This window comes from Solanum pennellii, chromosome 4 (genome assembly GCF_001406875.1).
Source record: "Solanum pennellii chromosome 4, SPENNV200".
Classification (NCBI taxonomy): domain Eukaryota; kingdom Viridiplantae; phylum Streptophyta; class Magnoliopsida; order Solanales; family Solanaceae; genus Solanum; species Solanum pennellii.
Window position 1 is genome coordinate 67,820,427 of NC_028640.1, and position 15,910 is coordinate 67,836,336.

At 32.1% G+C, this 15,910-nt stretch overlaps 1 protein-coding gene across 4 annotated transcripts; it reads left to right on the forward strand.

Annotated features, from left to right (window-relative positions):
* Positions 1–7,454: 7,454 nt before the first annotated feature.
* LOC107018300 (uncharacterized protein At2g24330-like) lies at positions 7,455–15,625 on the forward strand. Of its 4 annotated transcripts, none has more exons than XM_027916509.1 (7): positions 7,455–7,683; positions 7,854–8,012; positions 8,588–8,866; positions 10,339–10,483; positions 14,141–14,250; positions 14,500–14,917; positions 15,016–15,625. In XM_027916509.1, the coding sequence occupies exons 3-7, from the start codon at positions 8,591–8,593 to the stop codon at positions 15,282–15,284; spliced, it is 1,218 nt and encodes a 405-aa protein (XP_027772310.1). In that variant the 5' UTR covers positions 7,455–7,683; positions 7,854–8,012; positions 8,588–8,590; the 3' UTR covers positions 15,285–15,625. The 4 variants fall into 4 exon arrangements, with proteins under 4 accessions (XP_027772310.1, XP_015074240.1, XP_015074242.1 ...); XM_015218754.2 differs by having other exon boundaries at positions 7,968–8,012; XM_015218756.2 differs by lacking the exon at positions 7,854–8,012 and having other exon boundaries at positions 8,570–8,866.
* Positions 15,626–15,910: the final 285 nt, after the last annotated feature.

Consider the following 15,910-nt stretch of genomic DNA (forward strand, 5'->3'; position numbering starts at 1 on the left):
TTATAATTATGACTGAATCATTGATAAATTTGAGCACATAATTAATATATTATTTTGCCTATATTGTTATTTTGTTATTATTGATTGTTATCAATTATATTATAAGGTAATTTTTAACGGAATATATTCATTATAAAATGATAATATAAATATATGAGTTTTTCCATAATTTTTAAAATTTATGTGTATAAATCATATTTTTTAAATAGTCAAATATTCTTGAGAAAAATTGGGGCCAAACACATGGTTTAATTTCACCAAAAACTTTATTCAAATATTATTTGTCAAGAATATTTAATCGGAAAATTACGACCTCGTGAATCATGAGATTTTATATTTAAAAAATACAAAATAATAAAATGCATCATTTGGGTTCAACCCTCAATATTCTCTTTAGTAGCTTGGTAGGATACATTTCTACAACTAGACAATTGATGCTTATTGGTTAAAAATTATGTTACTTTTCATTTATATTTTTTAAATTTATATTTTCATGAGAATGAATCAATCTCATAAGGATTTTTTTCTAAGAAATTTTTTCAAAAAATAAAATAAAAATTGACCTCCCAACTATGTTTTATCCTATGCTTTGATTTCATTACTAAGTAATTTTATTTCTTTTATTTTGATTATCCTCAATATTTGTATTGACACTTTTTATTCTTCAACATTTGTCTCATATTCCTTTCGTTCACAATTATTTATCAGGGTAAGATCATGCACTTTGATCAAGGAAAATTTAATACAAGATGTAATTTGAATAATATAATTCTATTTCAAAAATATCAAAAGTCTATTTAACTTTTCAGTTGAACAAAATGAAGTAATTATTAAGGGTAAAATTGAAAAAAAGACTAATTATTTCTTTGTTGTTAAAATTGATAATTAATCTTGAACATCTATTTTTAGTATATCTGTCAAACAATTATGAATGGAGGGAGTAGTTTATTTTATTTTCGCGTTTCTTTTAAAGTATTCTCTTGAATCAATATTAAAAACTGCTTTTTTATCTCATAAATATAAAAATAAACTATGTGTACAATCCAATATTTCTATACTTAAATATGAATAATGAATACGTAGTTGGGAAAATTGTTTATAATAGCAAACTAATAACCTAAATTAAATGGAATAGCTAGGGTTTGATTTAATTGTGCTCCATAGCAAACATTAGCTAAAATTTGCCAGCGTCTCTCTCCCAAAAATCTCGCTCGCCACTCTCCATTCTCGCTCGCCTCTCTCGCTTTATACACAGAAGTGTATAATTCTGTTTCTGTTTTGTATAAAGCGAGAGAAAATTGTATATACACATGCAAAAATGTATATCTTCGTGTTATACACTTAATTATACAATTTACAAACATTTTACTTCAAATATTGCAGAGAAAAAGGCCAACGAATTATACAATTGCGAATATACAATTGCAGTGAAATACAATTTTCTCTAGCTTTATACAACAGAAGTGTATATATTGTGATTCTGTTTTTGTATAAAGCGAGAAAAACATATATCTTCTTGCTATACACTTATAATTATGCAATATACATACATTTTAATTCGATTCAACTGTATGCAAAACAAATTATACAATTGCAGCGAAATAGGCCAGCGAATTATACAATTGTATATGTATAGCAAATTATACAGTTTTATGTTTGCTATGGAGCGCAATTATGCAAAGTTTGCTATAGCATACAAATATGAATTTTTTGTTTGCTATATGTGAAAGTTGCCCTACGTAGTTATGGTTACAAAGTATATTGGACCTTATAATGTATGTTGGGCCTTTCATATACACCCTTTACCAAATTGTATCTTATTTATTCTATCACTAAGTATTAGGTGAAGATAATTACATTCTAGTAGTCAAGTTCAACTTTAGTGTGTTAATTTGCTAGCGGAGACATAATCCATTTTAGAAAAATATTCAGATATAATATGATAGTGTTATTAGGGATTTCTCTATTTGACATCAAGATGAATCCTTGAAGATGTATTACAAATAATTCTAACAAAATATGCCCAAATAATTGATTCTTTTCTTAAATTGTTTGTATAATTGCGCTCTATGGAAAATTTTATGTTTGCTATGAATCTGTATATCTCGGTATACATATACATAAAAAATTGTATTTGTATATTTTGGTATACTTATACATGAAAACATGTCATGTCTTGATCTGTATATTCAGTAATTTATATATTGATTTGTATACAAACTAAAATATAGTAACTCTATATAAACAAAATTGCTACATATATACATAAAGAGACTACACATACATGTTTTGTTATATATAATTATGACACATATACAAACAACAAATTATATACAAACAAATGTTATACTAATATGTATAATTAATTTTTATATAACAAAGGAAATTCGTATATACTAGTATACCATTCGAATGAATCCCGACAGATAGCAAAAACATGAAATGTTTGTTACGAATACTAATAAAACCTTAAGAAAGAAAAGCTAATAGTATGACAATAACTAACATAAAAACCTTAAGAAAGAGAAGGTAAATAGCATGACAATAACTAACATAAAAACCTTAAGAAAGAGAAGGTAAATAGCATGACAATAACTATTCAATTCTCATTATCCATAGAACTTTCCTTGAACAATTCTCTTTTTGTCATATTATTATTGATGTAATCATAAAAAAAAGAATTTTTCCATGCTTCCTCAAAATATTTTCAATTCTTCCCTTAACTTTCTTTAACAAAACTCAATTGACATATTTAGTTTGAAGAAAGTAAGAAACCAAAAATACACTAACAGATATTGAGAACATAAATAAAATCAAACAGTCTCTAGGTTTTAAATTTTAATTAAGGTCTAATTTTGAATTAATCAAATCATGATCCTAAAATTCTTTTTGTATATATGTGGACTCCACACTGTTTTAATTGATGCATTATTTACATGTCCTTGTCCTTTAGAAAGTTTGGTTTGATCAGCCACCTAAATCATGGACTTGTTAGTTGTTAGGCAGGGTCCATTCTATTTTGGGTACTAGAATTGTTTTTTGTTTTCATAGAAATGATACCTAAAGTTTCTTATAAAAAAAAATTATAAAGCGTTGGAAAAATTATGTCTCTCACGTGTTTGGTTAACAAAACACATAGGGCTATATTAATCATAACTTGTATAGTCACATTAAATGTATGATGATATTTAGAATCACAGGTGTCAAAAGTCTTATAGCTACATATAATATGATATATTTGAAACACTAATTTTAAAAAATTCGATGAAATATTTTTAAATTATGAATACAAAGTCTATGTACACAAATCTCCTCCACCTTAAATGTTGTATTGTTGAATTCTATTATTAAAACTATTGTATTTCATATTCATTGCTTATTTTTGTCGTATGGGCCTTTCTTAGCTTAAGTTATTTAAATATGGGCAACTTTCACATATAGCAAATAAAAAATTTATATTTGTATGCTATAGCAAAGTTTGCATAATTGCGCTCCATAGCAAACATAAAAACTATATGATTCGCTATACATATATAGTTGAAGCAAATTATATAAAAAAAAGTGTATAAAACAAGAAAGAGAAAGACACTTGGGCATAGAACTGTATAAAAACGAAGTGTATAAAACGAATTGTATTATTATAAGTGTATAGAACGATTATATACAATTTTGAATTTGTATAATATGAGAAAGATAGAAAGACAAAAGAGACTTGACAAGGAATATACAATTGAATCGAATTGTATAAAACGAGAAAAAGAGAAATTAGATACAATTTGAAAATTGTATAAAACGAAAAAGAGAGAAAGGCAAAAGAAACTGCGCAGGTGAGTATTTTTATTGTATAATTATAAGTGTATAGGACGAAAATATATGTACTTGCATGTGTATATACAATTTTCTCACGCTTTATACAAACAGAAACACAATTTATACATTTTGCTTCTGTTTGTATAAGTGAGAAAGGTGAAAGTGGCGAGCGAGATTTGGGAGAGTGGCGAGTGAGATCTGGAAGAGGGGAACAAAAATATATATATTTATACAATTTTCTCTGCTTTATACAATTAGAAACAATTTTTATACACTTGTGTTTGTAATAAAAAGTGAGGAAGCGAGCGAGAGATTGAAGGAGAGTGACAAGCGAGATATTTGGGAGAGAGGTGCCTGACAATTTTTTGCAAACGTTTGCTATGGAGCACAATTAAATCAAACCCTAGCTACTCCATTTATTTTAGGTTATTAGTTTGCTATTATATACAATTTATCCTTTAAAAATCTTGTCAAAGTATTTCATATGCATTATTTTTATGAGTAAACTATATCACAATTTTTCAAGATTTTTTTTTTTAGCTTCAAGTGCTTTATTTCAAGAAAGAGTTTAAGAAAATTATTTAGCTTCAAGTGCATGAAAGAAAGGAAAGTCATAATTCAAGAAAGCACAGTCAATAAAATTATTTAGCTTCAAGTGCATGAAAGAAAGGAAAGTCATATTTCAAGAAAGCACAGTCAATATTTTAAAAAAAGCATGTTTAGCTCCATAAAAAGCATATTTCAGCGTTGAGAAAATATAGTTAAATTTTCAGAAAAACATAGTTGGTTTGTTCAAACGAACTATATGGAGCAAGGATTCAAAGAAAGATTTTCAATTTTCTCCTAAAGTGAAACACTTTTTTTTTAATGTGGGTCATCTTTGAAATTATTGAGCAACAATGCATGTTTCGAAAATGACATAGAGCATTAAATTATATAATGAATTCAAATCTAACTATGTCACCAACGTATGATAGAAACGCGTTGTTGACACAAGCAACTCCTCAGAAATCCTCCAATAAGGGTTCATTGATTGAACCCACTAGTTAGTTAAGTTTGTTCTATATCGTCATAAGGTGTATGATGGCTCTGCAACATGAGCAAGTCGTTCTGTTATTATGAGGCTAAGATGATGATTATTAGTTAGAGAAAATTACTAAGAAAATAATTTTTTTTTATTGGTGCATATTTTTTGTTGGTAAGTTCTACATTGAAATACACGTGCTTTACTATATATTCAATTGACTTTGCATTAGTCTACCTTTAAAATTATTCATTCAGCATAGTGTTTTCACTTAATAGTCGTTTGTTTCATTTAACTATTTTATATATCGTACATTTCAATGTATTGACGTCATTTATTGTTGCATTGTTTTATGATGCCGACTCAAAATTGAAAGGAATTGCATTACTATAATCTAAATTTCATTTTGCTCTGGTGAGACCTCCATACTTTTTAGAGGACTCTAGTTTATTTGGAGTATTAACATTTATTTGATGTTATAAATATAATATTTAGATACCTTTTTGTTTCAGTGACCTATCTTCAATACATTAGAACCTCATAAACGCGTCACGTGTAGAACCGTCAATATGGGTTGGAATAATTTAACCCGTGATTTGATAGGGCTGGGTTAAGATTTTTGGAGTCCATTTAAGAAAAAAAATTTTTAGCCCGGCCTAAATAAGTCTACTGATTTGTGAGGCTTGATAAATATGGATAGGCCCGACCTGTAGGCCAAATAAAAATTAATTAAAAAATAAAAATAAAATAGAGTATTGAAAATAACAAGAGTCCAAACTCAAAATGTATTTAAAGTTTGAAATATTATAAAATAAAAATGCAAATTATGTTTATAAAACATGTACTACATAAAATAAACATTCCCTAAAATTTATAGGGAATCACTACATAGTCCTATGAAAAATTGTCATAGATTTTGTATTTTATTGTGATAATAGATAAACAATTAGATTAATATTTCTATTTAATTATTTATTTTTTTATTTGAAATTAAACTCAATAAATGTTATAAAGATAATTCTATTTGTAGATTTATTTAACAAATAATAACACTAACACCATGTAATATTGTCTTGTCGATATTTATGATAATATTATTAATTATAATTTGCTTTAAAAAATAATAAAAAATATTTTTTTTTAAAAAAAAGTGGACGGACCTGGAACAATCCGTATCCCACGTATAAAAAATATATATTTTCTACTTCCTCCGTCCACTTTTATTTGACATGTTGCGCTAAGTCAATTTGACTAATTCTCAAAGTTAAATAAATTACATTAGTTCGATATTTTAAACAAAAAAATTTAGATATTCAAAAACTAGTATATTAAAAGTACTATAAATTGCAATTTTTTGCATATCGATATGATGAAAAAATACATCTTAAAATATTAGTCAAAATTCTTATAATTTGACTCTAAAAATAAATGTTATGACAAACAATAGTGGACGGAGGGAGTAATTTTTTGACGAGAAGGACACCAATATCCGTAAAATGCAACGGAGGATATTTGTTTACCATTTACGAGAGTTGGGTATTTGGTTCGAATTGGGTTATACTTCTTTAAAACCAATAAATCCAAACCGCACCGAAAAATCGAATGAACACCCTTAGGGGTCGTTTGGTACAAAGATGCATAATGCAGGGATTACTAATGCATGGATTAGTAATGCATGGATTAGTAATGCAGGATTTAGTAATGCAGGGATTTTTTTTAGCAAGTGTTTGGTTCATTATTTCCTACCTAGTCTTATGTTTGGTTTAAAACTTTAGAAAAAGTTTATTTCCTATTATACCCTTTAGTTATTGTGAGATTATGTTTCATTTAACTAGTCAAGTTAAATATTAAAAAAAAAAATTATTAATTTTGAGGTGTGATATGTCACATGGTATATTTTTAATTTTTTGTTGGTCAAATATACCTTGAACTTAACATGAATTTAAGGCTACTTAAATTGTTCAAATACGCTTAGCTTATTTTAAAATAAAAGAAAATAGTTCACGTGGTCAATTGACGAACTACATTTAAAAACAAAAAATCAACCCAATATAACAACTCAAACATGGAGAAAAAAATATTAGTTTGTGAAATCATCAAATTACATGGAATAAATTTGGAGAATTAAACGAACAATTATAAATATTCTCATATAAATAAAAAAAGAACATGAATTACAAAAAAAAATAGGAAAAAAGATTTGGGGATTATTTAGTCATTAGGGGTCTTATCCAAGGATTGCTAATCCTTGGATTAGCTATCCCTTCCTTTCCTAGGGATAAAATAAGACCTTGTATGAGGTATTAGTAATCCATGGATTAGGTAAAATAAAGTAACCAAACAATGTTTTTGTTGGACTATATTTTAATCCATGGATTATTTTGATTAATACTTCCTACCAAACGGGTCCTTAGTGTATCCCACGTATAACAAGTATATATATTCTAGTTTATTGACGAGAGAAATATCAATATTCAAAAAATACAACACAAGATATTTACGTATTATTTACGATAATTCAGAGACGTATCTACGTGGTATTATATGTTTTGGTCCGGAAAATGGGTATGAAATGTGCTAATTTCCATAATCATGAACCCTAGGTCCCTAACACACACACACCGCGTTGTAGACGTACACGGTCTTCACGTTTTAAAAAATAGGGAAAAGTGACCAGCTAAGCAAAGCCATTATGGCCATCATTCATTCATTTCAATCCCAACTATTTATTCTTACCTTCTTCTCAGGGCCTTCCGATCTACTGTTTCACCTCTGTTTTTGAATTCCGATATTTGTTTCGCCAATCGATCTGCTTCCGAGCATTCAGCAATCGATCGGCTTTAATCCAGGTATAAACTCATACGTTGAATTTGGTTATTGATCGTTCCACTGATAATTTCTGTTGATTTTCGCTTTGAAATGATATATCTAATGACTTGAGTTATTGATTATGTATTTTGTTTTCCTGATTCATTTATTGTTCATCAAATTTGTTTGATGATTTTGAAATACGGAGCAGCTAGTTGATTTTTGGAGTAGTTACATAGTATTGCTGGAGCTAAAGTGATAAGTCTCCTTATTGATTCTGAAGTTGTTGAATTGGGTTTGTGATAGTGTTGTTTTGGAAATTTAGGCATTATATCGAGTCTTGAGCTGTAAGAAGAAGCATAATTTTGAGGTATATTACTGTATTCAATGTTGTACTCTCTCTACTCCATATTAACTAAATTTCTGAGTTTTTTTCATATTCAAAATAATTGAATTGTTCAAAGTTCAAGATGTATGTTTGAATTTGCCCTTTCATTTATTGCAGTTTTATATTTTCTAGGAGATAAATTACCCTACTTATGATTTCATAAAAGGCAATAGTGGAAATTATGATATAAATATGTGTTTGAATATGTGTCCATTGCCTTACAAGTTCAGTTAATATGGAATAAAGGGAGTACCAAATAATAAGTCATTTTATGGCAGCAGAAAAAGTCTCTAATGAAGGAAGAGAGAGCAAAGGTGTTATGGGATGATGCTTAAAAATGCATTCTTGTATCTGTAAAGTCAAGTAGAAAGTGTATATTTAAGATAAATACATAATCTGAATTTTACTGATGGTGTTTAACGTGAATAGTATGGCTGTTAAATGGGCATTGTATTTGTATCATTAACTTTGATGCTTCTACAGGGCTATTGCTTTTTTCTCTCATTTGTTACCTTTCTCCTTAAATCATTTGAATATAGATGCTCTTTGACTTGTAGGAAATGGCTGCTGAGCCTACAAAAGAACATGTTGATGTTGCTGAGACTGAACCTGTGGCATCATCTACTGATAATGAAGAAAAGACAAAAAAGAAGAAAAAGAAGGGATTTTTTTCAATGATATGGAATAGTTTATTTAGGTCCAAAAAGGATGATTTTGAGAAGAGATTGCAGCATATTTCCAAGGAGGAGGCTGCTGTTATTGCCAGAATCAATAAGCGATCCCAAAATTGGAGAAGGATGACAAGGCATCTCATTGTACTTTCTGTGATTTTTGAGGTAATGTACTGTTTTCTAGTGTATGTTGTGATGTAGAAAAATGGACACGAGTCTTTTTTCCTTAAACAGATTTATCTTTTCTAAGCTTTTGAATTGGTTATTTTGTCTCTGTATGTTCATGGTCATCTGGCTTTTGACATATTAAGTTTGTTTTGATTTTTGAATATACTTCACCAAATAGTGAAGTGATTGAGTGGAGCCTTGACAATTCTAAGTGGCAGTTTGTGTGTGTTAAAAACTACTACATTTTTCTTCTAGTATTATTGCCAGAACATGGTCACACTTCTTTTGTCTACTCCTTCTGCCTTATTACTTACCTTCTCAAATAGAAAAAATGTTTATTCCTACTATAGTATGTTATTAATCTCTTTAATTTTTCTTCCTCTCCCTTATGATGTTGCTGATACTTAATTGCAGTCATGAAGAAATAGAATACATTCTAACTTCTAAATGCGAAAATATAGTTGATGGTCTTTCCAGAATCTATTTAATTTTTTCCTAATTATATTGAGCATAGGTGAAAAACAATTTAGTTATCTGATTAGCTAATTGATTATCATGTACAACACGATTATACAGTAACTAAATCTGATAAAACATGAGAAATATGCCAATCCAGTCCATTTGAGTGTGTTTCAACTTCTTTTAACTGTTTGATGTGTAGCTGAAAGCTGTAAATGGTTACTGGATTTTACTATGCTTTTTTGAGCGAAAAATTTCTATTATGTAGTTAAAGCACACCGTGAAGATAAGCAAGATCTAGTTGAAAGCACCCTTCTCCTCCAACCTTGAGGGAGATTTCAGTCAAAGGAGAAAAAAGCGGGGAAGGGTCATTTTTTACTTCGGGGGAAGGAGGGGTTGGAGGGATGGTAAAGAACTATAGATCTAGGTTTCTGTATAAATTGAAACGAGTATAACAAACATCTTTTTAGATGAATGGGATAATTCCTTTTGAATATCATTAGATGAATCTGACATGATATAAATAAATCTTTTTACTTTGTTAGGCTACTTCCTCTTTGAATTTCAATGGTGAATTGACAACAACGTAACACTGACTATATCATTTATTTCATTTCAATTGTGAACCATGACAATTGCTTTAGGAACTAATAAACTCATATTTTAACCAATTTGAGATGTTAACTTCATATCAATATTGAGAAGACCAGATAATTTCATGGAAAATTAAAAAAATATACATATGAAGTTGTAATTTCATAAATGGAACTGTTGCGAATACTATCTACAGACTTCATTTTTTTGGGCATCCTGGTGGTTCAAATTATATTAAGCCTGCACTTGTAGCAGATGTTACTTATGCAGGTTATTATGTAGCTAATTGGTAATCAGTGTGTATCCTTTATGTTATAGGGGTATCTGACTGCTTGAGTTGCATGTTATATTATCACATGTACATTATATGTTTTTTTGTCTTATGGGTGTCGTATTGCGGCTATTTCGATTTTCAGGTTATTGCAGTGGGTTATGCTATCATGACAACACGATCCCTTGACCTGAACTGGAAAATGAGGGCATTGCGAGTTTTACCAATGTTTCTGTTGCCTGGCTTATCCTTCATTACATATTCAGCGATTGGAAGTTTTACAAGGATGTGTAAGTAATTAATGGTTATTAGCTAACCAAAGTTCACATACTACTCATTTCATAGGCATGTCTTACATACTCATTTACCCCTTTTCCTTACTGTCTCTGCCTTTTGATGCTGAATGTGAAATAGGACTTCGATTTTTATGGCAAAATGATAATTGCCTGAGAGATGACCAGCTTTTCTGAGGGTGTTTTAACTTGGTTAAATAAATGTGGTATACATGATAGAGCCAGTGTCGCTCAAGTAACAAATTAAGCATGGATGATTAATTCCCTGTTGCTAACATGTCAATGCCTTGATTAAGTAACATAATTTGGTGGAGGGTGGGGTGTATGTAACATAAGTAGCGTGTGAGAACAAAAAAGTAAGTCCAAGTCAGTATATCTTTTTCATTTACAACAACAACAACATACCAGTGTGGTCCAACAAGTGGGGTTTGGGGAGGGTGGGTTGTATGTAAACCTTACTCCTACTTTTGTGGGGTTAGAGGTTGTTTCCAATAGACCTTCGGCTCGTTTGAAGAAGATGCAAGACTAAATAAACTATGGTGGATGATTGAAGAAAGAAAAGTACTACAACAACATACCCAGGATGGTCCCACAAGTAGGGTTCTGGGGAAGAAAGAAAAATACTGACAACAGAATAGTAAAAATAAGCAAAGTAATAAAAATAGTAATCAAATTGGAGAAACAAGATAATGCTAGCATAATAAGAGCTGATTGCTTCTTTTCCAATTACTAAAATGGGACTAGGAAGTCAGCAGACATCAGTTTGTAGTGATGAACCAGGATATCTTTAAGAGTGGTAGTCACATCTTCCAACATCTAACAGGTAATTCCATTATACCTGCAAAAGTTCAGATTGCTCAAATAAAGCAAGACTATCACTTGATGAAAAGGGAGGAAAGTCATGTATTAAACTGCAAACTGGCCAAGTCCTTTCAAGTTAAAGACTCCCGGACAGAGTTCTTCTAGATGTGTTTCCTCCCATAAGAAAGAAAAGATTACTAAGAATTTCCTTTTATATTTTCCTTTTCTTACATTTTCTTTCTTTCATTCTTTATCTTCTTTTTCTTCCTTTCCCATTCTACTACCTTCTCCACCAGTACCACCACCTTCCCTATTAATGCTAACCTTCCGTTACCCTTTGGGTTAGCACAATTTTAAACCCCCGCTCCTATGCAATAGCTAGCAAACCACATAGGAGAGTGTACCAACATTAGGCAAGTCCGATGCGACGAGCTCGACCCAGATGGCAAACCCCTTTCTTTCGCTGGCAAGGGGTTTCGAACTTGAGACCTCCAACATGGAAGTCCCAAGTCCAAACCACTGGGCCACCCCAAAGGGTATTTCAAACCCTATTTATGATCAAAACTAAACCAATGAAGCAACCATTTTTAGTTTGGGAACGGAGGAGAGGAACTGACTGGTGACCTCCATGGAATGGAGGAAAGAAATTGCTGGTTAATCGTCAGATTTCATTCTAGTATGTCAGGTTATTTTTCGATGGAGTTCACGTTAATTATTGTATTTGCTGGCTTGGAAGTTTTCTAGTAAAACAAGTTGTAGAAGTGTTGTTCATCCAATTTTGTTCAAGTTTTTCGTCCTTCTTATTGCTTGTGACTCTCTGTACAACTGAGCTTTGAGATTATTTTTTCTTTTCTAGGTTAAGTATCAAAGATTTTGTTGGTTCTACTCCCAAGTTTGTTTATTTCGCTAAACCAATTTTTTAAATGATTGTTTCTGTTTTCTACACATGCTACTGATGGGTATTTCAGTGGTGAAGTGGTGGTTAGGGTGGTAGACGGTTGGAGGAAGAAAATGTTGGAAAGAAAGATAGAACTGAAAAAAGGGAGAAGAAGACAGATAGAAGGGCATAAGGTGAATAACGAGTCACAGAGAGAGGCAGCTAACAGCGGAAGAAAGAGAGAGGTTGCTGACAGCAGAAGTAAGAGAGGGAAAAAATATAAACTAATAGACATAAATAAGAGGAAAAATGGAAATAGAAGGTTATGAAGTTGGCATGTGGAAAGCAAGGATTTGCATGAAAAGCACTTGCGTTCTTAATACTGGGATTGACCCAAAAATAGGGTAATATACCAGTTCGAAGTTGTTCCAGGGGCCATAGCTCCCCACAAAGTCAAGTGTCTTTTTGGACATCAGGGATTATCTTAGGAAAGCTGTGTGTATTTTTCCAAAAAAATAAAGGTGAGAGGGAAGGAGAACCAAGCAAACAATAGACAAGAAGGAAAAGAAAGGAAAAGGGGATGAAAATTGAAAACAACAAGGCAGAAGCTAGAGTACATTTTTCAGAGCTGCCGTCGGGTTTGACTTAATGGCTGATTTTTTTTAAGAAGTATAAAGTGGTCTAAGGTTAGTGCGAACCAAGAAAATACACTGATTGAATCAACTTTAGAGCCAGTGTATTTTCTTATTTGGGCCACAAATCAATTTATTTTTGCAAGAAACAAGGTTTATCTTTAGTTAGAAACAAAGCAAAGAAAAATTCAATAAATTGGACTAACCTTGACCACTTAACACAACTTAAAAGAGACAAGTTTATATTGAGAACACTTGAAGTAATTAAATAGATTGATACTAGCCACATTGTTAACCAGCAAAAAATATTTAACTAATTCTAAGTAGGTATATGTATTTTACATTCATTTGCAGCACACCTTCTTTCATCCATATTCTTTCTCTCCACAGCTTATTGATATCTCCAAATCAGAAAATTTAAGAGATGACGAATCCAACCTCTACAACCATAGCCATATTGAATACTTGCACCTGTGTCCGTGGCTCCATGCAATATAGGTTTCATGAATTCATTCGCTGTGATCCTTGTAGAATGCATGCTGTCATTTCCCTTTTTGCTTAAGCTTGTGTGGTATTGGATATTGCAGTTGTGTGCTAACCCTTCTTTCTAGCCTACAGAAATTTCTTTTGGACATTTTTTTTGGGGGTGTGGGGTGTGGTGTTGGGGGGGGGGGTATGGACTACTATAGTTGAAGCAGACATTGTTGTGTGGGAAATTATGACGATGAAAAGGAACCATGAAGATACTGAATTGATTGGTAATGGACTGTAGCAGAAAGTTAGTGGCTGTAGAAGCAGAGGAAACTCTGCTTTTTAAAGTTACTTCCAACCCAAAGAAAAACTTATGTAAAACTCAGATGAAAACCTGATTATGTGATGAAGCTATAATGGCATATCAGAGCTCATAGATTATCTAATGCTCTTTTGATCTCTTGTGCTTTTTGATTTGCACGTATTCAAATGGTTGAGAGTATATTTGATTTTTCTTTCTGATTAATGTTAGGCTCTCAAACAACATGAAATTGTCCATGACCTGTATTTTAAGGTCACCTTGCATGATGTTATTGAAAAATACAACTTACCCAATCCCACAAGTGGGAAAAGGGCAGCCTGGTGCACAAAGCATCCAGCGTTTGCTGAGATGTTTTTGAAAATATTGTGCAAAAATTTATATCTTACTTCATTCCAGGGAAGTTTCCTTTTGGCTTTTAAAAAGATCTTCCTATTTGTCTATTCAGCCTCGTGGCTTTCACTGAATTTGAGAGGTTGTCCTTGGTCATGAAGGCCTTAGAAGAATAGTGTTTCTTGACTCACTTATACCTTATCCTTTATGTGTTCGTGCAGGTGAACGTAAGGACCAGAAAACTCTAGAAAAACTACGAGCTGAAAGGCAAGCCAAGATTGAGGAACTCAAAGAGAAGACAAATTACTATATAACGCAACAGCTCATTCAGGTGATAGCCCATATTTAAGGTTTTGGGCTTATACAAGTTTCACATGTTATTAACCATGAGTACTGTGATCAAAGAATCTTTCTTGTGTTAAGAAATAAGAAGGAAAAAAAGAACCATGAAATTGCACTCGGAGAGACTTATTTAGTATTACATTTCTCACTGTTTTGTCCTTGCCTCTATCGTCGTGAATTTCCAAAAAAAACCTTTTTTTAACAAATTCCAAGCATCATTGTTGAATCTTTTGTGCAGAGATATGACCCCGACCCAGCAGCTAAGGCAGCTGCAGCCACTGTCCTTGCATCCAAGCTTGGTACAGATACTGGCTTGAAAGTGTATGTGGGAGATGACACTAAGCATAATGTCCCTACCGGGAAGAGCAACGATGTTGAAGTTGTGCAATCTAATGGGCTGAGAAATAGGAAGCAGGCAAGGTCTAGTAGTCCAGAGAGTGCTGTAATAGATCATCCTGGTGCAGAAATGCTTCAACAGGCACAGCTTGAAGGTTCTGATATGATGCAGCATCAGCAAACAGTTGTTGAGCATTACAATCCAACAGGTTCCAGCACACAAGATGGAGGATGGATTGCACGAATTGCAGCATTGCTTGTGGGAGAGGATCCAACCCAGTCATATGCACTCATCTGTGGCAATTGCCATATGCACAATGGTAAGAACTAAAGAATTCAATGATAATAAAAACCCAATCAGTGGAGCAGATTCACATAAAGAATGGTGAATAAGCAATGACATTACTATCATTTGCAGGGTTAGCCAGGAAAGAGGACTTCCCATACATAACCTACTATTGCCCTCATTGCCATGCCCTAAATAGGCCTAAGCAACTTGATGATCGTGTCTCTGGTACAAGTACCCCTAACCTAGGTTCCACAACTTCTTTGGCTGATGTTGATTCGGTCAAACAAGTCGGTGGATCTACTCCGGATAAAATACCCGCATCAGCAAGTGGCAGTCCTGTAGCAGCTCCAGTGGAAACAGAAGGTAATAACATAGTGTCCAGTGCTTCTAACAGCTAGTAGATGGGGAGTTTTGAATAGAGTCGTGCAGGCGAGTGCTTTTTCTCCCTATATATGTGTAGCGGGGTTTTCTTTTTTTCTATTTTCTTGGTAATGTGTAACTCTCTGTTGTATACATAGTAGAAAACATATTCAACGATTCATACGGTAGCTTCCTGGAAACTTTTCTACAGACGCAATATACCTCAATTTTCTTTTGTTTGAGAAATATTAGGCCATCGGCAGAGCTTTATGAGATTTTCTGATTGCAGAGTTTGCAGTTCCTCTCACGTGTATTCTCTTCTTGAATCATTTGTCAAGTACATGATTGAGTTTGTATATTATCCAAGTGAACTTTCCTACTTCCTTTTTCACTTGCTTGGCTATTTGTTATTGCCTCTTTTTTTCTTACTGTTGTGAATAATCACTGCCCTTACATCGGCCCGAAGACATCACACGAGCGAAACAATATTGACAAGGCTACATTTCAGGTACGTGTATATCGCACCATGTTTGGTAAGGTTTGACATTTGTGAGATGACACCAATGTATCCAGTGTAGTCCCATAAAATTGTCAATCTTCTTAGGAAACACATCATGGAGTGTCTCACCGGATTACAAAACGAGTGAGTGTGTATTTGAATAAA

Bases quoted from the DNA above. Each gene is read 5' to 3' on its own strand.
- LOC107018300 (XM_027916509.1), top strand. From the start codon at position 8,591: ATGGCTGCTGAGCCTACAAAAGAACATGTTGATGTTGCTGAGACTGAA. The intron at 10,484-14,140 runs GTAAGTAATTAA...GTGTTCGTGCAG, and splicing joins TGGAAGTTTTACAAGGATGT to GTGAACGTAAGGACCAGAAA. The intron at 14,251-14,499 runs GTGATAGCCCAT...TCTTTTGTGCAG, and splicing joins TAACGCAACAGCTCATTCAG to AGATATGACCCCGACCCAGC.